Source organism: Emydura macquarii, unplaced genomic scaffold (assembly GCF_026122565.2).
Source record: "Emydura macquarii macquarii isolate MOO-44397 ecotype Brisbane River unplaced genomic scaffold, CSIRO-AGI_Emac_v2 contig_1790, whole genome shotgun sequence".
NCBI lineage: Eukaryota > Metazoa > Chordata > Testudines > Chelidae > Emydura > Emydura macquarii.
In genome coordinates, this window is record NW_027131927.1 from 25703399 (window position 1) to 25728902 (window position 25504).

General features: G+C 39.3%; 1 protein-coding gene across 8 annotated transcripts in view; it reads left to right on the forward strand.

The window, feature by feature from the left end:
• CCSER1 (coiled-coil serine rich protein 1) overlaps nt 1-25504 on the forward strand; it is a 1029451-nt gene that overhangs the window by 235332 nt on the left and 768615 nt on the right. For all 8 annotated transcript variants that reach the window (XM_067557175.1, XM_067557176.1, XM_067557179.1 and 5 more), the window contains exon 5: nt 5393-5513. In XM_067557175.1, the coding sequence (XP_067413276.1) occupies nt 5393-5513 (121 nt within the window). The remainder of the gene's footprint in view (nt 1-5392; nt 5514-25504) is intronic.

The following is a 25504-nucleotide window of genomic DNA, read 5'->3' on the forward strand; positions in this document are numbered from 1 at the left end:
GTCCAGTTTTGGGCCCCCCACTACAAAAAGGATGTGGACAAGTTGGAGAGAGTGCAGCGGAGGGCAACCAAAATGATTAGGGGGCTGGAGCACAGGACTTATGAGGAGAGGCTGAGGGAACTGGGCTTGTTTAGTCTGCAAAAGAGAAGAGTGAGGGGGGATTTGATAGCGGCCTTTAACTACCTGAAAGGGGGTTCCAGGGAGGATGGGGCTAGGCTGTTCTCGGTGGTGGCAGATGACCGAACAAGGAGCAACGGTCTCAAGTTGCAAGGCGGGAGGTCTAAGTTGGACATTAGGAAAAAGTTTTTTACTAGGAGGGTGGTGAAGCACTGGAATGGGTTACCTAGGGAGGTGGTGGAATCTCCATCCTTAGAGGTTTTTAAGGTGAGGCTTGACAAAGCCCTGGTTGGGATGATATAGCTGAGGTTAGTCCTGCTTTGAGCAGGGGGTTGGACTAGATGACCTCCTGAGGTCCCTTCCAACTCTAATATTCTATGATTCTATGATTCTAAACAGAAGTAGTCAGTTTTCAGGATCTGGTCCACCCATGTGAAGTTCTTCTGGAAAAGATTATTTGAATCAGCCCTGAAGAACACATTGGTTGATCAAAATGATCAGGCAGAATATGCTCTGCAGGTTCATTCAATAGTGATCAGATAGCTCTGGATGTTCACTCTGCAAGTTGACAATATGAAACAATAACTCTACCAGTTGAAGGGGCACCCCTTCTTACTGTTATAAATTAAACACAAGGATAATTGCTTGGCCCAGTACTGTCCTTTTTTTTGCAAGTCTTGTGTGTGTGTAGGAGTGCATAGATATACATGCACAATATTTGCCTCTTTGTTTGTGTAGGTAACTACAGTTTAATCCCAAACATAAGTATATAATAAGTAAGTATATAGAGATGTATAGGTAGCAAGTGGTCTTTGAAGTCAGCCTTTTTTTTTTATTGGTCAATCTACATGACAGCAACTAGGTTGTGGACATCACTTTTAAGAAGGAGATGCAAGTTGCATTTCAGAAACTAGTTCTATTTGTTTCCAATGGTTTAAACAGACTACTCAAAATGAGGCATAAATATATTACCATATAAGGATAAACAATCCTGGAAGATGTGTATTCAAAAATAGTTACCTCAACTCCACATAAGGATTAATATACAGCTTCTCTTTCTGTCAACATCACATAGATTTCTGCCCAGGCTTGGGCCATGTGTACTGTTCAGCTAAGTCACTCAGGACATAGTCATGAGCCCTGCTGCACACCTGCACAAGATAGTAAAGATCCCTCTTATTCCTCTCTGTGGCTTACCCACATCACTAGACCATGTGCATGGGGGAGAGCTGCTAATCCTCTTTCTGCACAGGTGAATGGGTGGAACCAGGACTCTGAGCCATGTGCTCCCATCTCATCCCATCATGTACCACCTGGCACAGCTGAACCAGTGTGGATGCGGAAGTCATCTGTGTCAGGAAAGGGACTGGTGCAACTTACTTCCACCTTGGAACAAAGGGGAATCAGCATTTGAATTGTTATTCTCAGGCCTGGTCACTTCTGCCGGCAGCATCTATGGGAGATAAGCAAGCTACTTACTGAAACTTGCGTATCTCCTGTCGATTTACTAACGTTCCCTTACAGCAGCATCTCCACTGTACTGCATTGACAGGAAACGCCCTCTGTTCAACGCAGCCTTACTCTTTGGGTGGGTGGATTTACTGTGTTGGCTGGAGAGCACTTCCGGGATTGATTGTGCGGGTCTCCAGTGCCCACTCAATCGATCCCACTGCATCAATTCATGGAGCCCGATGCAGCGTCAGAAGTGTAGACATACCCTCAGAGTCACAATTCAGCCCCTATTCTGCTCCTGGGCCAGCACAGTTATTCACTATCCACTGTCCCTTAATTGTACTGGATTATGAGGTTACAATCTAGCCTCTAGAGCTGGGGAAGATTCTTGAAGGCAGAGAGTGTGAGAACAGAACTTTTCACTCATTACATCACAAAGGGGTGGATTCCCATGGGCTAGAGAGCCTGGGGATAAGACAGCCCTTGTTATAGGATGAGCCCCACTTTGATTGCATCTAGTGATCCCCATGTTTAAAAAAAAAAAGGGGGGGGGGCAGGAAGTTGCAGTGAAGGAGGAAAGACCAAGAGATTGCAGCTATGGCTGTAGATACTACAGGGAGCTAGCAGGCTTCTGCGGGTCCTGAGTCATCATGGAAAAAGCTGAAGAAGCAGGAGAGAGTGTGAGAAGGCTCTTCGGGCAGGGAAATCTGGGAGAGACCCTGTCTAAGCAGGGAGAAGACTTATGAAGGTCAGCTGGGCCAAAGTCTGCATGAGCTTGTGCTTTGTTATTTTGGGTTAATCAGCAGACAGACAATGAACTGGCCTTGAGGCATAGAGGACCAAAGTGTATCAGAGGACTCAATAAAGTAGACCCCAAGAGAGAACTTGTTTGAACTGTGTGTGGACAGTGAGTTCTTAAGGGGCCCTGAAGAGGTGGGAAACAGAGACACATTGCCGTAGAGTGACCTTTGGCCACTCAGGGCTGCTCACATGGAGGCCAGACCACGTTACAGTGGTTAATTGCAAATGTGTTCATTAAAATAAAGTATTTCTGATATTTGGAGCACACTCACAATCCCTTATAATTCTTTTTAATATGGACCATTATGTGTTCCTTGATTGAATGCATGCTGATATTCACAACAGGCTTAAACTTTGCATGAGGATATTGTAAAGCCAGAGTAGATGTTGAATAACAATATAGATAATAATCTGGGGGAACACCTACATGATTATGATGTCAGAAGGAAGAGAGGATCCTTGATGAACATGTAGCAAAACGTTGGATAACTTTTCACAGATTATCCTACCAATAGAATCATAAAAATATTTTCAGTAGCCTGTTTCTATTCGAATTGGTCACAAGAGTTTTGCTCCATTATGTCTGAGAAGATAAATTAGGTAGCCCATGAGGAGGTATTGGAGAGTCTGATCCAAAACCTGCTGCATTCAATGGAAAGACTGGGTGCTGGATCAAGCACACATACCAATTAGTTCTAGATTCTAAGCCTACCATAACCCTTTTCTTTAAACTCTACCCCATCTCTGACTTAAAGTAGATCTTGTAGCGCCAGTGTGCCCATGCTGGGGCTCATTATAACAACAGCTATATTGAGATGTTGTGTAGTCAGGTATGCAATGTAGTGTTGGGGTGCACTACATCTACATCATGATGCATGCCGTGACATAGAACTATTCATTTGAGCTGGTGAGGCACCCCACTGGGGTCTAGTGTAGAAGAAGTTTTGCTCTAGCTCTCCTTCAATAGAAGAAAAGGTTGCTGAAAGGAAGGATGTATGTTGTGGATAGGAAGTAAGCAAGTGGTTGTGTAGGCTGGAAGGCCAGTAAGTGGTCAGGGAGGGAAGAGGATAAGACCTTCCAGTGATTAGTGCCCCAGTTAATTGTTCCCAGGTGCCATGACTCTTCACAAACACATGCACTCAGGAAAAAGCCTCTCTTTCTTTGGTTTAAATTCTTGGTATGATTATAAGACACTTGACTCTCTTTGTTGTCATTATGATCCCACAGCCTGAATACATTGATTTTATTTTTATATTGTGATACAGAAGGGTCAGAAGGCAGCAGGAGAGTGATCAAAGGGAAGTCGAGAAGCCCCGGAATGATCAGAGCTTTGTTCCCTGTGGACTGAGGAAAGGTTACTATAGGTCAATTAGAGCACCTGGGGCCAATCAAGCACCTGATAAAAACCCCTGCTCCAGTCAGATGGGAGGGGAGAGTGAGGAGAGCTGGTGTCGGTGTCCTGGGAGTGTTGTAATTGACTGGAGGACCAGAGAACCAGACAGGGGAACTCTTAGAGGGAGGCTTTCCTCCTAGCCCCCGAACTCTGAGGTACAGAGACCAGGGAGGGGAAACCTGCTCAAGCAGGGTAGAGGTGGAGAACTTCTCAGGCACTGAGGCCTGAGGAAAAAGAGCCTGTCAAAGAGAGAGAGAGCCAGGAACCAAAGAAGCTGAAGAGGATGGGCCTGTGTTCTACCTGCCTTCTCCCTCACTGGATGCTACTGGAGTGGCCGGTGCCCAGAACCAGGGGCGAAAGCACCAGAACCAGGAAAAACGCAGGACCTTCATAGCAAAGCTGGAAATTTGCCACAATATACAATGCTGACAGTAACTCGTAGCTTAAAAAATGGGCCACCTCATTCTGTGGTTCCTTGTTTATGGATGATATATTACACAATTATGGAACTATTATATAAGAAGCTGCTGCAGTTTGTAAAATACACCAGATTTTACTTCCAGCTTTTATTCAGGTCATAAATGTAGACCTTGGCTTTAAAGGAAATCTATATCTTCCTAAATGCGTAGCAGTGTGTGGTGACCACTTAAGTACTAAATTACCACTGACCCTCTTGTATTAGATCTGTGAATTTTTGAAACAATTATAGTTTAGTATCTCTTAGGAAGAGGCCATATATTGTAGAGATTTCTTTTGTTGGCAATAATTGGGCAAGATCCTCAGCTCAGGTAAATTGACATGCTTTGCTTCTAGTTTTAAATATAGTCTGGGTGCCCTAATCCTTCACTGGAATATTTGAGTAATCCCTATAGAGAGATAGTTGACAGACAGCATGGTCCAGTAGATAAGGGATTGGTTTTAGACTCAGGAAATTGGGTCTATTCTGGGCTTTGTAATTGCTGTATTGTCCTCTGCAAGTCACTTTACCTTTGTGTACTTGTGCTTTCCCTCTCACGCTTTGTATGTCTGCTTGGATTGTTAGCTCTTCAAGGCAGGGCTGGGCCTATCCTCTTTTTACTATATGTTTATACATTTCCTGTCACCGTGGGGCTCGGATAGGTGTTACCATAATACAGGTAATGAATAAAATAAAATCAGTGGAGGTTACATGCATCTTATGACTCCTCATGTAAAAATGGGGGAAAATTTGTAAAATAACTAACCAAACCTTCTCAAATCACCAAAAAAAAAAAAAAAATTGTTTTCTTCTTTGCTTTGAAATTTTGAAAAGTGGGAGGCTTGTGTAAGTGTGCTGTTTTATCTAAGTCTTGCTTCTGCCATCACTTTTAAAGTGACAAATATAAAAAATCAGGGGTCAGATTCTGCACCTTACACTTGAATTATCGCACTGAAATATTTAGGGCTTTTGGCAAGAAGAAGGTGCTACTCAAATGTATAAGGCAGACAGAACCTTGCCTACAGATAGTGTGAAAATGTTATGGCAGTCAGAGTTTGATAAATCATGTGTTTATTTTTTTGATCATATTGTGAATGTCTTGACAATTATAAAAGTTTATTTAAAATTGACATTGTCTGCTTTGTAACATTCCAAGTGTTTTATCTTTACAGTTTGCCGGGAAGATTCGTATCAGTCCATAGTCTCCTGTGCTGCCGTAGTACTTACACCTATAGAACCACGTGGGGAAGCAAAGAAAAAAGAAGAGCCAAAAATGCCTGATGTGGCCAAACAGTGAGTGACTTGTTAAAATATTCATTTCAATTGCAATTTAAGCAGCAAAACCAAATTTTGCCTTAGATACGCATGAACAATTCCTTTCCACTTCATCAAGATTTATGATTGTATATCTGGGGGCAGAAATTGGCCTGAGGCTGGGTATGTTTCTTTTATTTAACGGTAAACACCTTCCTGTGGCTGTGGTAATGAGGTGTTTCTTCAGTGTGAGGCAGGCAATGGACGTTGATATCCCAGGAAATAGATTTTTAAAGAATTTTAATGCAGTTCTTTATTTCTATATAAATAATTCTTAATACTTGCATAATCTTTCTATTCAGTGGTTGATAATAATAGAAAGAACATTCAGTCCTAATAGCTTTTGCTCTACTTTGATATTTCAGTATTTTTCAGTGACTGTTTTACTGTTTTGATGTAAGGTATGATGGCAGCTTCGGGAGCGTAGTAGTGGGCTTCCAAGTAAATCCTATTAAATTAAACAGACTGTAGTTTGATATCTTGCACCACTGCTTTGGATGAGAATCATAACCACAACATGAGTAGCAACATTTATCTTGAAATACCAGGCAGGATGGTTGTTCCTTAACAATTGAGTCCTTGGAGGATGGAAAAGACACATTTTTCATGAAAAGAAGAAAATACTTTGTGCAGAGACTAAGTACTGCAGTTAAAATTGTAGGCTATACATTTTCAAAATGCACAAGATAATTTTGAAAAATAATTTAGGATTCCATAATATCAACCATCATTACTCAAGGGTAAATCCTTGAACTGCATTAAAGTCCTCATCTTTAGTTAAGCTGGCAGTAAGGAAACTTAAGTTTTGGAGATTTATTATAATAAATTCTATTTTCACAAAACCTTAATCTGAATACTCAAAAGCTTTGAAGGATTAGGAAGTTAGATATCAGGTCCTCAACCTAGATTCAAATGTGGTAAATCAGGATCGAATTTAGAAATATCTGAACTCTTTCTATTTTATTGTAACTAGTAACAGATCAAACCCACAACACCAAATCTGAAGTCTGTCCATCCCCATTGCTCCTAACCTATGTAGGCAATTTGAATTCAGATCTGGATCAAGATCTGAATTCCATGGCTCAAGCCTGTATCCTGCTGTAATATGTATTCCTCTTTTGAGGTAAGCCATTAGTTGTGAGTTTACCTATGATTAGCTATATTATAGTCATTACTTTTGCTGTTACTTTAGTCAAATAATGGAACATATATTTATATAGTGTGCAGTAGTATTTTAGGAACATGATTCTGCATCCCTACCCTTCTGTACCTCTCTGAATGCAATGTATTTGAAGAAAGTTTTAGGACTCAAAGTTTTGGACTGGGATCTAGAGTATTGAGGTTCAAACACCACAGTAAAATTCTCTCCACTGAGTCCTGCAGTTTTCTACTAATGTGATTTGCAGTTCAACCTTTGTAATCTCTTGTGCATTTGATCTAAGGCAATTTCAATGTGTGCTCAAGGACTGAATGATGCTTCCTAGTTGACATTTCCTTGATGGGGCTTTTGTCCTCCTCTTGGGTAGGTTCTTAGACAGGGCTCGTCTGCATTGTTCTTTGGCCATCAAGGTGGGGCTGGCAGTTGGTCATTGAGACATGCTGTCTTCAGAGACTGATCTCATCTCACACACACACACACACACACACACACACATTCACACCTTTTGATGAAATTGCACACACCTAACTTTAAACAAAGTTTCAGTAGAAGTACAACGATGGAATACAAAGTTTAAGATGGGGTTTCAGTTACAAAATGAGGTCACTTTAGTTACAATGTCAAAATGGAGTTCCTTTAGTTACAATGTATTAAAAGGAGTTACAATATATATCTATATCTATAATCTATATCTATATAGATATCTCGGTGGAGCACTTTATAAATGAACACTGTCTCATTTATAAAATCCCATTCCTAAAATTCAGTACCTTCAATCTTATGCAAAGCAACTTGTGAATTTATACAAAGTCACATTGGTAGACAATTTCATTAATAATAAAAGGTGACTTCATTACGGGTATACAGTGTCATACTGGTAAATACCTTTCTTTAAAAGGGCGATTTCATTCTTCAGTCCTACACTTCACCTAATTAATATTAGCATGGCTGAGTTTTTTTCCTCTTTAAAAACACACAAGCAATATTTTCCAAAACACCCTGGCAATCATATACATTTCTCTAGACTTATGTACACAGAGGTCTCAGTAACAAGCTCTGACCTCTGATACTGCACAGATTTGCATGCCTGAACATGTGCCTTGCAGGCTTTTTGGAACTCTATTAAAAAAACCCAAAATTTTACCTCTTGTGCTTTGACTGCTGAAACATATTTGAATGTATCCACATGAATTGAAAGCAAATACTACCACTTTATTAGTATATTTGTAACAATACATCTCCCAAACTATACAGGAGGCAGGAGGGAAATGCCTTTCCAAAACTACAGAGTGTATGTTGGTCACGATTTCAGTAAATTATCTCTAAATTTTCAAAGCACTTGATGGGGGATTAAGGCAGAAAAGCCGAGAGTTGTGGAGCACCATTCTTAATGCCCCTTAGATTTCTTTCTCCTGTCTCCATACATTTTTTTCATGCTGTCCTCTGCATGTGGAACATCATTCCCATCCCAGTTCACTAAGCTACCACCCTCTTTTCATTCAATGTCGTCTTTAAAATGTGCTGTGGGGGGTTACTTATCATTGTAACATGGAGATATGTCTTCAGGTTTTGCACCTGTTGTTCTGGCAAGGTCTGGTGTCATTTTGAGTTGGTGTGTTCTGGTCTGTGGGGATCTTGCTTCTAATCATGATCTTGGTGCGGTTGGGGCTTGTCTGAAGGCCAGAAGAGGGGTTTCAGGAAAGAACCATATAAGTATGGGGTCCCCATCTAGTATGTGTTGTAATTGTTTAATGATAACACATAAAGGTTCCAGTGTGTGCCTCTGACAACTACATACGGCTCCAAATATGCTGAACGGCACTGCAGAAGGACTTTAGAAAAATTAAGAAACCAACCTCTGCACCTCACACACTCCAGAAAGAACCAGCTCAAACAAGAAATCATCATATACTTTGACATCAAGAAACCTACCTGGAGATCATGCAAGAAACCCAAAGCTACCAACGCCCCCCACCCCAACCCCTCCAATGACAGCCATCTAACACACAAACAAAAAGTGGAACCAACTACAACTCCAGAACACCACTTGTGGGAGAAACCATGACGCTCAAGAACCACCACATGTACATTATAGGACACCCCAACGTCTTCAACCTGTAACTAGAGCTGAGTTAACTGTAATCTCCAAAGGCCTGAACTTCTGCCCCACCACAGAACCTGATATACCAACATGTGGAAAAGTAGGAGAATTCTTTTACCATTCCATTTCAAAGAATTCTTGCACACCAAAGGCGACACGCCCCACAACTATCATGTCCCCATCGACAGTCCTAAGAAAAAAGAATCATCTGACTGGACACCCTAGAGCAGATAAATTCCTACACTTGATCATTACATTGATTGGTTCAGGAAAAAAACCACACTGAAATCTTTAACAAACATCACATCCACCACAATCTCTCCACTGCTGAGAGGACAGCTGTACTCTTCCTGAAATCCAACCATTAGATAGCTTCCCATTTGTTTGGTCACTATCGTACTTCTCAACTGTGATAAAGGCTAATAACATAACCGGTTACTAATTGATAGATACTTATAATTATGTGATCTGAGAGGTAAATCTGACTCATAGTCAAGCTGTGTGTAGGATCTTCAGAACACAGTCTATGCACACTGATAACACAAAACAAGACTAGGCCTAATTAAGTTTGAATTGCCTAATGATTAACCTTGTTATTATGTCTTAGGAAAAAAAGTGCTTGAAGTTTTTAAATAATGTATTGTATTTGTTTAACTTAATTACTGTAAGCAGCAAATGAACATGACAGAAGAGGTAGTAAGAAAGTTCAAATTATTTGAAGAGCTCATAATCAGTGGGACTAGGGGAAAAAAAGACCAATTTTATTTCCCCCCCTGTGATTTTTGTTCTGGAAGCATTCATAAATATTTAATTAGAAAACTGTTCATTAAGCACATCTGGGGAATTATTAGATCATATATGTCTTGTACGCAGTAGGAAAAATTTCTGCCCGCACTCACTGAAAGTGTACTAGTTAAGAGAGTGGCAGCAGCTGAGCAGAGAATCCTAGAGCTTCCTGCTGGCAATAAGGAGTTGTTGCTCAGAAGGTTTGGGGGTGATACCTTCTGCTTCATTGCCAAAAACAAAACAACCTACCCCCAGTGTTCTCCCCCACCAATCCCTACTGCATGGTACTAACCACAGTTGTACAGTTGGGCTGAGGGCCATAAGGATCTCTGTTCCATCTCCCTATAATGTCTTAAGACGGGGGGAGTGCCAAAAGTACACATTGCTCTGCTCCTCTGCAGATGTATTTGGTAGAGGAAAAGTTATCATCTCCTTAGGGTAATAGCTGTGACTTCTCTTATGTTCTGTACTCGATGAAGCATGCTCTCAGTGTTCAGTGAGTAATAAGAAGCTACTCTGTGTGTGTCCTTTTCCCTCCTTCTCCACAACACACTGTGCAATGCAATGCAATGCAGCAAAGGATTTTTCCCAACAGAAGTAAATAATCTGAATGAAAGCAGGCAGTGAGGGCAAAAACAGGAAAATAGGAGTCCCTAGCCGTCTTCTACCCCTGCCTCCCCAATTTGCAAACACATTTGGTCTAGAACATAACATGGATCTATTCTTTAAATATGTAGTAATAAAACATTAAAAGAAAACCCAAAATATTGACATTCAGTGCAAGTTGCAAGGCCTTTTTGTGTTGCTATGGTGATAGTTCAGCCAGTCTCTCTTGAAGGGACACAGATGATAACACTTATTCTAAAAATGCTTTTATCTGGTTAGGAAGTGCTAAAGATAGTCAGTATTAATCTTTGAAAATCAAAATCAAGAAGATGCAGAGATAGAATTGTGATGTGAGGAATCCTTCCTTTCATTGCAAGTTTCTAACAAAGGGTGTGGGAGGGAAAGCTAGATTTGGAATATTATAATTATGCTTTTAAAAATAACTTTTCTTTAAATATCTGTGACAATACAGTCAGTTGAAAGCTCATGCTATTTCCAGTGGACAGTCTTAAGGCCATATGGACAGTGTGGTAAAAAAGGTTCCTCAGGTGCACTGGGTCTCCATCAAACATATTCTGCTGCTAGGTGCAAACAATAAGGAAATCCATTCACAAGTTACCAATACACGAAAAAGTGCCAGGAAATAGAAGCAAAAGCCTTGATTTGGCAAACTTTAACTTTAAGCCTCTGAGCAGTCCTATGTTACTTCTATTTAAGCCAGTGCTTTAAGTACTTTGTTTAACTGGGGCAAAGGTGGCCCTTTTTTAAAGGAGACTTCTTTCGAAAAAAAATTGGACTAATACAATTAAAAAGAAAAAGTAAACCAATAAAGATCACATATAATGTAAACTCACAAACTGTAGAGAGGATAAAGACAACAAGGATTCATTTACCTGAAAATTAACCATTTCATAAATAAGCAGATTCCTTCAGAACCTTTTAGGATGGTAACCAAGAATTAAGATGCTTTAAATTTTTTTGACGGTTAGTTGTATATTTGGGGTTTAGTTAAAACCTGTTTATAATCAAAGAGAATGAATGTGTTTTCCTGAATAACAAATGATTGGTCCTACATGGCATATCAGTTTTACGGTCCTTTTGTGATGAAGTTGTTAAATTTATACATAGCAGTAACATGAGAGTTTTGAGTAACCTCATAAAGGTTATTATTGGTTATGTGAGTTGATTAATATCTTCAGTGCATTTAGGCTCTGATGCAGCAAGGGACTTTCACATGCTTAAAGTTACATGTTAGTGTGTAGTCCCACTGGAATCAGTAGGACTGCTTACTTACCTAAAGTTAAGCACATGCTTAAATATCCTGCTGAACTGAGGCCTTCCTGTAGTTCTGTGTGCAAACTAGGAAGTTGCTTATTCATGTGCTTTCCATAGTTGCATGCTTAGCTTCATTAAATATACACACACATGTGGGAGCAAATTTTTTGCATGGGAACCTCAAATTGCAAAAACATGGCTATTAAAGTTGAAGGAAGGAGTCCTTGTTGACTGTTACCTTCCCCATGGAGCTTCCTCAGAAGAAAGTGTGGCTGCTGCTAGCTTATTTTCATGTACAGAATAGGCTTAACTTTAAGGAACTTGATTATATTTTACCAGAGATGTCTTGACATCTTTTTGGATTTGTGTGTGTGCGGGGACGGGGGGTGGTGGTGGTGGTAGGGGGAGTTTTGTTTTGTTTTTGTTTTGTTTTAAATCTCTGGAGAGAAACCCTTCTCTCTTAGGAACAGTGTTATTTTAGCAGTGTGTTATTCATTGCCTGTTAGTGATGTGAAGTATGGTCTCAAGTGCAGTAAGCTTGCCAGATTTGCAAGTTGCAAGATTTGCATCCAGTTTTACAGTTCATCCTAGAAGACCCCTCTTTGTAACTTTAAAAGATGAATATTTTCAGACGGGTTTGGACAATCTGATAAAAGATGATGAACTATTTCAATTGCCTGTATAATTTCCATGACCTACCACAAAAGAATGTTTATCAGCTCACAACTGCCTACTATTGTTGCAAAATGGCATTGTCTTTAGAGGTTGCTGGGTTGCAAATCCAGTTCATAAACAGTAGAGGACACATAAAATGTCTCCTAAAATTATTTTAAATGGTACTTTGTCAGGAGGTAGAATTTTGTATGCAATTTTATTTAAAGCATATGGGTTTGATTTAATGTGAACAACTTGTAATGTAATTTGCTGTAATGTTTCTATGAATGGTCAGATGCGTATGCTTCATAGACCATTGGAAGCTGAAGGTCACTAATTTTAGGTGTGATTGGGAAGGTAATTTCTGATAGATTTTTTTCAGTAATGTCCTTTATTTGATGTATGACCTTCATATAATGATTAATTGGGCATTCTTAATGTGCTCATTACTTGAATTGGTACTCCACTAGGGTTATTTTGACTTTTTACCCAAAATTTTTTATAGGAGGAACTATATTTTGTGTTTTAATGTTCCTTACTTTTACAGAATTAGGCTTAATGGAGCTAAGTGTTCTAAGCAATTATTTATTGGAAAAATCTTTTCTTGTTCTTAACTTCTTAAACTTCACTTTTTGTGATACCGTTGTGGTGGAGATGTCATTTAAAAAGAATTGTTCAGTTTACTGCAGTATAATGTGGACGAATTGGATAAATATTAATATATTCTGAATAACAAAACAATTTTCACTCTTTAGTTAGACAGCACCGAAAATAAGTTGGTTCAATTTAAAAATATGTTATTGAAGATTGATCTTTGATTATTATTATTTTTGCTGAGACAGTTTATATATATATATTCAATCATTTTGTGGTCTGAATGCCCATTTTCTCAATATGTACAGTATAATATATGATGTGTATTATAGAACACTCTGGAGATGACAGAAACATTTTTCAATACAGAAATTTTACAGGGCCCACATCAGAAGGGTTTCTTTGGTGTTGTCAGTATTTAAACCAAGAAGGCAAGTAGATATTGCCTTCCAAGGAATAATCTGGATCACACAAAATGCATCTTGATTATAAAAGTGATTTGATCTGATGACCTGAACTAAACCCAAATGTCTAAATAGTATCTGATAAAAAAAATGGCTCCATAGAGAAGACAAAGTGGGTGAAGTAATGTCTTTTATTGGACCAACTTGTGTTGGTGAGAGAGAAAAGCTTTTGAGCTTACACAGAGCTCTTCTTCAGGTCTGGGAATCTTACTCAGAGTATCACAGCTAAATACAAGATGGAACCGATTGTTTAGCGTAACTACTTAACCTATATTTCAAGGGACCATTCAAGGTGAAGTGACCTGTTAACACCCCTCCAGTCATAAAGAGCAGAGGGATGGTGGTGGGGGGAAAGCAGATGGAGGTTTGTTAGTGGGTTATAGATTGTTGTAATTTTCAGTGTCCAGCAAAATTAAGAATGTAAGCTCCCATGCTCATCTTTTGAAAGTAGTTATTATTGGGGCACTTAATACACTGGGTGAGGTACATCACATGTTGTGATAGGCGTGTGTAGGATCCATGAATTTTGAAAGATGTTCTGATCATTGTAGTATTGGAGATATGTCTGCAGGTTTTGCATCTGTTTTTCTTGCAAGGTCTGGTGCTGCTTTGAAGTTGGTGTGTTCTACTCTGTGGGGAGCTTGCTTCTGATGTTGAGCTTGGAGAGGTTGGAGGGTTATTTGAAATCCAGAAGAGGGGGTTCAGGAAAGATTCAGTACGAGGTCCCCATTGAGTATGGGTTGTTGTTTGATGATACCTCGATGTTAGGGTGGCCCATACCATGATGTGATCTACTTCTCTAATGGAGTACCTCTGTTCAGTGAAGGCAGTTTTGAGTGTGTTAAGGTGCATATTCCAGACTTTCTTCTTGGAGTATATTCTGTGGTATCTGAGTGCCTGGCTGTCGATTTCTTGGTGTATTTGGGGTGATTACCGGATCTATTACAGTAGGTGTGGTGATGCGTGAGTTTCTTGTATGTTGTTGTCTGTAGGGTTCCATTGTTAAAGTTGATTGTGGAGTCCCGGAAGTTGAAGCTACTGTGGGAGTGTTTCAGAGAGAGTTTAATGGATGGGTGGTGGTTGTTGAAGTTATAGTGGAAATCTATGAGGGAGTGTTAGCAATCTGTCCAGAGGATGAAAATATCATCAGAGTATCTCAGATGCGTCATTGGTTTCATGGTGCATTTGTCCAGAAATTCTTTTTTAAGGTGGCCCATGAAGAGATTGTCATACTGGGGAGTCATCCTAGTACCCATGGCTGTTTCCATTGTTTGGATAAAGTGTTTGCTATTGAATGTCAAATGGTTATGGATGAGTTTGGCAATGTGTTTGGGATGGATATAGGAGGGTTAGCCATTGTCTTGAAAATATTTAAGGCAGGCAGCTATGCCACCACTATGCAAAATGTTGGTGTATAGGAAGGTGGCATCCATGGTGATAAGGATTGTCTTCTGAGAGAGTTTGTTAATTATAGTGGAATTTGTGGAGGAAGTTGATTGTGTCCTGCAGGAAGCTGGCCCATTGTGTGGTGAATGGTTTAAGGATGGTTTATATGAATGCCAATACTCCTTCAGTAAGAGTATTGTGGCCAGGTATGATGGGCCTGTCTTGATTCCTTTGTTTGTGTGTCTTGGGAAGCATGTAAAAGGTCCCTGGGTGGGTTCATGGGGAATGAGTTTGTAGAGTTTCTCTTGGAGTTGTTAGGGGAAGAATTTGATATTGATAAATTCCTGGGTAAATTGTGCTGTATGTCGTCTTTGAGTTCTTTATGTCAGGTGGTTTTGGAGAGTTGTCAGTTGGCCTCATTAAAATAGTCATCAGGGTTGAGGACTATGATGGGTTGAGAACTTCCCCTTTGTCTGCTGGTTTGATCAGTATCTGGTGGTTAGGTTTTAGAGACTTTATAGCTGTCCTCTTGGTGGAGGAGAGCTCGTGGTGGATATGATGATTAAGTATTTCATATTAAATATTTTTCCTGAAGCAATCAATGTAATGATTAAAAGTGTGGTTTCATCTGCTTTGTGGTGTTCAGTCAGATTAATCTTTTTTCTTATGACTGTTGGTGGTGATGTGGTAATTTTATTTGGATTTTCCCTTCCTAATGGCTGTGAAATGGCAGTTCACACCTTCTTTATGGCCAGATTTCCACTGTCCTCCATGGTTGTGATAAGAATTTAACTGCCCCAAATTCTCTCTGAGACTTGGATTCAGACCAATAGACCATGCTTCTGGGTTTCCCTATACTACGCATACTAGCTTAGCTGTACTGCTATAGCTCTTCAGGCAAAGCTCCCCAGTGGAGACACAGCTAATACATGCAAAAGGATTTTTTTTCTGGCACTTCCCTTAAATACAAGCTATATCAGCAGAAGTAGTGTTTGGCCAGTATTACTTGAAAAGGGCTTTTGTCCAGCATAGCTGTGTTGGTTGGGTTCTGTGATTTCTCTCCACCAACCCCATCCCACCCCCAGTTGTCATAGCTATGCTGGCAAAATTTTGTAATATAGACCAAACGTCTGTCAAATGATGTAGTTCAACATCATTCCTTCCTCCATAGCTGCTATTCAAATAACTCAGGGGCCAAAGATGACTTATCTCATTAGTGTGCTCACTTCACTCATTGATGACAATGTTTCAGAGGTCAATTAACTGCTTAAACGTTTCTTTGGAGGTATGCCTCAGGCACATAGGGTCAAATTCTCTCCTGGCACAACTCTTCTGACCTCAAAGATTCCATTAACTTCAATGGAGTTGCACCAGCAGAGGATTTAACCTGGAATCTGGATTACCAAACAAGCAAACGTGATCTATAGGTAGGGTGACCTTTACTGAACTGAAAAGCATAATACCAACACTCCTTGTATGTGCGTGTGTGTGTTTTTTTTTTTTTTTACCTGTGCAATTGCAGACCCATTGTCCAGCCCCCTTATCTGATCCGCTGCAACTTTCCTCCATGCATCCCTGGACAAACTGTACCACATCATGATGTGCACAACCATTTATAAACTTCATGTCGTGCTTCCTCTGAGTATGAAAACAGATTCCATTGCTTTTAAAAATGTTGTATCTTCCAGGACCATGCAAATAGAGGCAGGATTTGCTGCATTATGATTTTGTATAATAACTCCAAAACAAATAACATAGTTGTGTGATACACATACCATTACATCATGGCTCTCTTAAAGCAGATGTCTCTGGAAAGTTGTACCTGGAAAAGAAAGCAGGCTCTGCAGAATTTCTCTCATTCCTGCTAATCCGTCACATTTGCTGAAGCCTCTTGCTTATGGTAAAGATCCCATGGGAACAACTAATACAGTTTGTGAGATTTTAAATACCTTTTGTAATTCGGTGGGTTTCCAATACAAAATGTGCTATTTGATCCTCAAAATGCAGATCATTGTATAAAATGCTTTCTCTTGCATATTATGATAAGAACCTGTCTGCTTGCTAGTAGGGTGTGTAAGAGTAGCCAGCAATACTAAAACTATAATATAATGGGCCCGATCTTCTGCTGATGTAAATTGGCATAGATCCATTGAAGCTAAATGCCAATTTACAGTGGCTGAGGATATTGCCCAGTACATTTCTGCAAATAAAAAGTTCTCTTGTAGATATCATGGCAAGTGTTGACTTGTTCTGTACTCTAAACTAGACAGAATGCAGCTATTCAATAGTGCTTGTCTACGGAGTGTAGATGTTACTCTGCTGCGCTGTGAATAAGGGACAAAATATCTGACTCAATTTCCATTATTTCCTATATAGAAATAAGGTCATTAGAATAAAAATTTGATCATGGAATCATGGTCTCCCATTTGGAAAATAAACAGCTCAGCTTTGTCCAGAGCATCAGTAAAACATTTCTCTGTCTCATTTACACCGCTTAGCTTAAATACTTGTCTGGCATTATAGTGTCACTTTGTTCTTGACCACAAGTGTAGGTCTTTCAGGAAGTGATTTTCCATGCTTGATCTCAGTCTGGCAACATTATTTTTTCCTAAATTAGACTAACATTGGTTTAGCCCCTTTCCCTTGTTCCTGGCCTTTGTTTATTCTCTGATCTGGTAGTGATCTTGGCCTCTGATTCCCCTTCTATACTATTGAGACTATATTCGCTTGCTCAGATCATCTTTCTGCTCCAGATACTGCTCATTATCTGCAGAGAGAGACCTGAACAAAGAAAGCACTTCAACATCACCAGTAAGACCAGCTCCTAGCACCGTAGGGAGGGGCAGAGATCTGGGACCAGATATACAAATATATTTAGGCACTTAAAGAGGCAGTTAGGTTCCCAAGTACACCATCTAGGTCCTAGTGACAGTTTTATCAGGGTAAAGTTTTTATGGTGGAGTTAAACCCAGTTTAGCAGGTAAATAACCTAGGATATAATTTTCAGCTGAGGTTTATCTGCTGAAGCTGAGTACTGTTTTAATTCTTGTGTTCACCTCTTTCCACAGCTGCCTGACTGATGGACAGTCCCATAGTATATGCAGCACAGTTCCTTTTTTCTTTGGCCTGATCTATACTAGGAGATTAGGTTGGTATATCTGTGTTGCTCAGGGGTATGAATAATTCACCCTGAGCAACTCAATTAAACTCACCTAACCCCCAGTGTAGACAGCACTAGGTTGACGGGAGAATTCTGCCATCGACGTAACCACCACTTCTCTGAGAGGTGGGTTACCTATACCGACAGGAGAATCTCTTTCGACGGTGAAGGTAGTCTTCACTGAAGTACTATAACAGCACAGTTGTGCTGCTGCAGCCTTTTAAGTGTAGGCAAGCCCCTTATTATAGCACCAACAAACATCAGAGGGTAAAGCCTTTATGTTGTGCAACCTCTGCGGTGTTCAATACGTTGTCACTGAATTTTTTTGTTCTACCAAGTGGATGCCTATTGTCTCTGTTACTTTTTTATTTGGTTCGTGAGCCCCTGGCAACTGCTATATGGACTCATTCGAATATCCAAGGCATACAACTCTATTCCAGGGGGCATAATGTGATGTTACATGTGGATGATGCCCTTCTATGTTTATATCTAAGCCAGAAAGCACAGTTTCAGCCCTTTTTATTGCTAATTCAAAAATTCAGATTGATATCTGGTTACAAAATAAATTGAGAAAAATCAGAACTGTTGGAAATCTCCTGGTTGTCATGTAGTAGGTCTTTCTCTCAGTAGAATTTCCATAGGCAAACAGATGCAACTAGGTACCAAGATATAAAAGCACTGGCTTATTTTGAGCCTTCTGCAGAACTAGAATTGATAGTTTTAATCCATAGAGAACACAAACTACTTTAACAATTTTTTGAGAAATTGTACTGAATATAGAAATAACAATATAAGGAATATTAAATGGAAATATGTATGTTTTGTAGAATAGCTCCTTATGCAGCTGGTGAAATTTGTAATAGATACATCTAAAGTGTATACAATAAAAACATAAAATGTGAATGTCGCTGAATTAGAGCCAGTACATTTTGAAAGATAAATGTTGAAATAATAATGGACCAAGGGTGCTGGAACAATTTTTATAATGGGGGTGCTGAAAGTCATTGAACCAAACTGTAAACTCTATATATAATGGAAACCACTTCAAACCAGGGGATGCGGGAGCAGCCCCCACATGTCTAGTTCCAGCACCTATGTAATGGATTTTACTCTAAACAGTTTGGCAAAGAAATATGTCACAAAAAATGCATGCACTCAGAACGGTCAACAACAACTCTAAGAATGTTATGGCTACATTCTTTGACATTGGAATATTATATTGAGATTTCATCTTGTCATGAGACTGATATAATTAGATACATTGAAAGGCATTGACATCCTAAGAATTTAAAGCATTAGAAAAAGTCAAACGTCTTTTCTTTTTTTTAGTAAAAATAAAAAGACTAATAGGTGATCCAGTTAAAGCAAATACGATTTTAAATGGCCCATATAACATTGTTATGAATTATGTTAACCATAAATCTAAGGGAATGGGGAAGCTTATTGAAAGTTAAAACAGAAGCATGTTAAAATCAAACCTAAGGAAATGCTTTTTTTTGTTTTTTGTTTTTTGTTTTTTTTTTTTTTTTTGTTTTTGTTTTTTTGTCATGAAGAACTATGAATCCTATCCATCAGAATTGTTTAGGCTGCAGCACTGTAGTCGCTGAAGAATGATCATACTGTATCTGGGGGAAACAATAAAGAGCCTTTGTAAGGCAAAACTTCTGCAATATATTTCCTGAAATGTATGCGCTCTTGCACTGAAGGCTAAATATAGTGATTTAGTTCTGTGAGGTTTTAGAGGATGAGAAGTAGAACCGTAACACCAACTAATTGTTAGTTAACTAACTAGCTTCTAACTTTAATACACAAAATATTAGAAAAAGACAGTACATTGAAAGCCAGAATGAGAACTACAAAATAAAAATAATTTTGCCCATGAATTATTGAAGTTTGCATGGGGCTGTCATTTGTGTCTTTGAAAATCTTGCCCCAGAGACATGATCATTGCCTCAATCTAAACAGGACAGATAACACTTCTGAAAGTGTAAGATACAATGGTGAGTTTATTAATTATAACTTAGAAAAATGTCAAGTAATGTTTTATGATAACGGTTTAAAACTCATGGCAGTCTCGCCTGTCTTTGGGTTAAAATGTATAGAGTACATGATAGCACTAGGGAAGTCTGTCAGACTTTCTGGTTCAAGTGCAGAACTGAAGAAATACACAGCTTGCTTGCAATGGGGATTCCACTTACAATTGCCCTTTTCATCTGAAATCTGCACAAGCCCTGTGCTGATTGAAATATCAGCAGTCAGATGATATTCCATCCACAGAACTGTTCCATGGCTCTTCTCAGTCCTTAACAGATTTACAGAGCCATCTTTGCTGAGAGTTTGTTGTGGTACCGTCAGTCTGAAGTCAAATGTCATAACCTCTTCGGGGTCAGACAGTGATTTGCTAGGGTATTCCCACAATGGATGAGGCTCTGCCTCCTTCGACTCCCTAAAATTCAGGGAATTCTTAATCATGTCATCCATAATGTGAACATGAAACCCTTCACAGGTCCACACGGGCTTGGAATTCGCCACAAGACTTGAATTCCATGACCATCATGTAAGGGGAAGCAGACTGTGCCAGGACAGAGACACTGTTTGTGAGGTGGGTTGCCACAGCTGTCCTAGCATACAGGAAGTATAGGTTTTGCCATGGTAACAGGCTTGTCGTGAAAAATGGTTCTCAGTGAGGACTGAGACCTTTTTATCTTCCAAATCAGAAGAGGTCAGTAATTCAGGATGTTTCTCTATTATTTTAATTTTATCTCGTAGATGATTGGCTTTAAATATTTGCAGACAGATACATAACTGACTGTTGAGAGCCTGGGCAGGAGAAGTAGGCTTACAGAATTAAGCTCCAAATCCTTTACCTGGAGATGCACATGTAGAGAATTGCTTTTCTAAACGGGAGAGCGTGCCTCACCAGATTGATTATTCTAATAAAATTATGCTGATTTTTATTATGCTAACCTATATGGCAGTTGCTAAACCCCTATAAAATACATTGCCAGCTGGAATGATGCTAAAATGCCATTCAAACATGACATCATTCTGAGCCAAGGTTACTTTTATGGCACATGGAATAATGATCCACTGATTTACTCAGGTTGCAGTTTTTTTTTCCATGGAAAATAGACTTCATCTTTATCCAATCTAGCTCTATGCCCAAGGATGTTATAGTACATTTATGGCCACCTGTTTTATCCACTGCCAGATGGACTGCTATCTGTAAATTTACCTGCCATATCCTGAAAACATTGTGTTGAGTTCCAGCATGCACATGACACTCTTCACACTACAAACAACACATCATCAAGATTGTGTTAAACCAATTTTATACTTGCTTTTTATACTCAAGTGTGCATCAAAAAGTGCTAAAACACCACAAAATGCAGCGGTTGAAGGGGACATCATATTGTATGCCATTGAGCATCCCATAGACAATTATTTGTCAATGTCAGTTCCTCTTCCATAACTTAAGACCCAAGCATAGTTATAGCTTTGGCTGTTCTGTAGGTTCAGAGCAAAGGTGGCCCAAAGTGGAACCTCAGCACAAACACCCGCAACCCCTGAACTTTGTGTGAACGTTAAATCTAGACCCAAATTCAGATCTGAATGTTTCAGTTAGCACTTTTATAATGGGCTGAACCAGAACTCCCAAACTGTGCTTTAAAAACAAACAGACAAGCACTTCTCAAATTCTGAGGGTATTTGGAATCCAATCCCAAATCTAGAGAACCTGTTAGTTGGACTCATTTGTGATTCATAAATGTGTAGTAATTGTAAATTTCTTGGAGTCCCGATTAGCTGTTCTGTTGCTTTGTATGGACAAACGGGTTTGTTATGTAGTTAAAATACATGAAATTTCTTTGAAAATATGCCAGTTTCTCAGGGAGCCCAGGACTGAGAGTCACCGTGTTACCCCCGTGCCTCAGCCAGAGAGTTGCTGGTGCTAGACTGAGAGTCTGCTCCCTGTTACTCCAAGTCGGTTAGCCACTTGCACAATCTACTCAGAGCTCTGCCAAACCTTACTTTGCCTTGCAGGTTAACAATAGGTGCACCCCAATCCTGAGCCCCTCTGAAAGCATCCCCCTGTAGCATCCATTCCTGAACCACTGGACACTCACAAATTACCTGATAAGCTGTCCCCAAATAGACAGTATATACAGAGCTTGACTGGTACAACTCAGGATTGAGTCCTTCATAACTTTACAGTGCTGAAATACATTGATAGTGAATCAATCATAAATTTATTATTAATGTTTAAGTTTTAAGAGATAATAAGTGGAATCAGAAATGGTAACACATATAAAACAAAACATAAAAACACAATCCTAACTTTACACTGATGAATGGTTACAATTCCTTTTTCACAAAGTAGGTTTTCTCCCAAGGATTCAGTCTTTGAAACTCAATCCAAGTTTTCATGAATCTCCCACTTCCTTCAAGGGTTTTCCTCAGGAAATGGATACCAAAATGCCTTTTTGCTTATATTTCTCAAAACTCACTGTTTTTGTCCCCAGAGTCAGGATGACTCCCCAATGGTTTCCTTCCTGGTGTGCTGGCTCCAAGATGACATCATGTTCTCATGTTAACTTGGAATTCAGTTGTAGCTCCCTTTATGTTTGACTTACAATGCTTAATTTACATCAGAGGCAGGAATAGGTGAATAAATATACTTTGTCTGGCAGAAAAGCTGTTTGTCAACTCTGCCTTGTTACATAGTTTAAAACATATTTTAATAGGTACACATCTCCTTTCACACCATATGTACGTACATCTTGCAATGCTTGTGATGACCAGTATGTCACTGGCTTTCATTTGATACCTTACAAGACTACTTCTGGATAAATACTATGAAAGCCGTGTGCTTAGGTGTAGTAAGTTTGTCAGGCCTGATATGAGTTGCTGACTGAATAGCGAACCCTTTCCCAACTGTATCCCAGAGGCAAATTTGGTGCCAAAAGAAATAAGGTGATTAATTTATTAGCTATTTGCTGAAGTTTCTAGATGGTGAGAATACAGCAGATTGTTAGTGCAAGTGTTTCACTGAAAACTGGCAAATTATTTTAAAAGGAAAGGAGAACATGACATGACAAATGGGAATGACAAAATACATCATGGCTGGTCAGTGGAGATAATATAAGGAGGACTAGAGGAAGCAATTTCAATAGAGGCCAATTTAACAATAGTCTAACAATGTAAAAGTATTTCATATAAACATATGAAGCATAATAGATACTTACTGCATTTCTGTTTAATAAACTATAATGTACGATGCATGTAGAATGATTGAAAGTAGCTTAAACTGAAAAAAAATTATAGCTATATTTTTAAACTTTTGTAGTTGACTCACAGGGCCAAATTCTGCTCTCATTTCCAATGATGTGAACCATTGAAGGTTGTCTACTGCCCTTGCTGCCCATCCAGTTCAGCAGCAGTGAGTACAGGAAATGTTTCCCCTGTTGCTGTATGTGCCGCCATATGACTTATCTCTTTCTGGAGCCTTAGCTACCCCCTTGCAATACAGTCAGAGAAACTTGACCATGACCACCGTTTAGACCTTTCCTTTAGATTGGGGAAGAGAAAGGTGGGCCTACTAGTTGCTGATGGTAGATGGATAGAACAGACCAATCCACCCATCCCTGACGTCCTCCCCAAAGACTCCAAAAAGATGAGGGAGACTGGCATTGGAGTCCTCATTGATCTTGCAACCAGTTTCAGACTGAAACAAAATACCAGGAGAAAGTTATAACACTTTAGGAGTCAGCCATTGCTATAGTTACAGCTAAAAGAAAACATTTCCACATTTACAAAACAAGATAGAGATTTACAGTAAGGTCACAGTGCAAAAGTAGCACTTTGTGAAGTTTTATTGTGACATTTTGCTCATTTTAGCGTTCCCTGCGATATCTTCAGATTTTAAAAAGTAATGTAATTTTCAGACCAGTTCTCCTTCATGTAGGCTTTAATTTGGTAGGCTCTCTGCTAAACGTTTTTTTCTGAGGTTGGTGGTGAGTTGCTTGGTTCTTGGGTTCTCTTCCTTCCCGAGCACTGCAGCAAGGACATGCGACAGCATATGCTGCAGCCCCTGTTTGATCCCAGCATAGCAGACAAGTAGAGATGAAGCCCAGAAGGAAAACCTTCTTCTAGCCATGCTGCCAGGTAGAGTACCCGAATAAAGAGCTCTGCTGGGTTTGTGTCCAGGGGGAAACTCCATCCAGCCCAAGTAGGAATTGCCTAGGCCTAATTCACCTGGGCCAGGAGAAAGCCAGCTTGGGCAGCAAATGTAGAGAATTGACCTGCAGCGTCCTTCTCAAATGCATGAATGTTAATGGAAAGAAAACTTTAAAGTGGTACTGATATGGCCAAGCTGAATTCCTTTAAAAAATCTGAAAGAATATTTGTGGAAAATTTTTGCTTGGCTCAAACCCGTAGCTAACTATTAGATGTGAATAAGGAGGAAGCCCATGGCTTTTAGGTGTTATCTATAAAACCTGGCAGACCTTCAAATACCAAAAAGTATATATTGACATGTCAGAGGAGTTGGAAATCCAGCTAAGTCACATCCAGTGAGTGTAGAACTCCCACTAACTTCAGTAGAAATTCCAAGCCAGGGACTGCTTGCAATGTTATGCCTCTGGTTTGTTTACAGCACAGCATCAGCTTGTGTTAATGGTGTCTGAGTGTTAAAGCAATGGGGAAAAAAATTAATTTGCTTAGTAATTTGTAACTCTATAGTATTTGTATTAAAGTTTCCCCCCAGTAGTTACAAATTAGATTTCAAAACATAATTGTAGCTCCAAAATGAGATTAATCAAGTATGTTATTATATAGTGTTACTTGTGAACAATTAAAATGTTACCAAGTTGAAAACAAATATGCAGGAAATATGCATATACATATAACGCTAAGATTGAAAAGTGCTTAATTTGATTAGATGAATGCATTGAAGATTAAAACTATAATAAACTGAATCCACTATGTAGCTGAGATGCATGTGATTCAGTTTCATACAGTAATTTAATAAGATCTCTGAAGCATGCGGAAGAACAGTATAACACTTTTATTATTTATTCTCACTTGAAGTGAACAAAACATGGGCAGAATCATAGTTACTGTCATGGGGTATTGCAAATGTGGGGGGGGGAGTACTGAGATGTTGTTTGATCTGTAACTCATCGTATGTTTTCAATGAAAAAATTCTCAAGAGCTTGATCATTAAAATTTTAAAAACAAACAAACTATAGCTAGTAAGATACCACCAATTAATCTAGCCTATTAATCAGTGACTACCATTGACGTTTCCTATCTTCTGACAAGGTGTAGTTTTTTGACCCATGTTACCCAAGTCTAAAATGGGAACTTCCTCTGGAACCAGTAAGTGTGACAACTGCATTTTTAAGAATACATCTACTTGAGGGTTCTTCCAGTTTGAAGAAATTGCTGTATCCTAGACTGAAAAAACTACAAGGCTGAGGGAACAAGCAAGAAAATGAGCCCTCAAAGTGCTGACTGAATTTTCATGGGAGTTGGGGGTGAAGTTTGTGAAAGCGCCTACATCCCATTTTCAAAAGTGACTTAGGCATTTAGGAAGCTAAGTTTCAGACTCATAAATATTTAGTTCACTTTTGAAAATGGGATTTAGGAGCCTAAGTCATACAGGGGCTTTTTTGAAAATGTTAACTTGGGTGCCTCACTCCCTTAAATATGCTTTTTTGACTTGCCAGAATTGTCTACAAAAAACTAATATACATTATTTTAAAACTGTTCTCTTCCAATCAACTC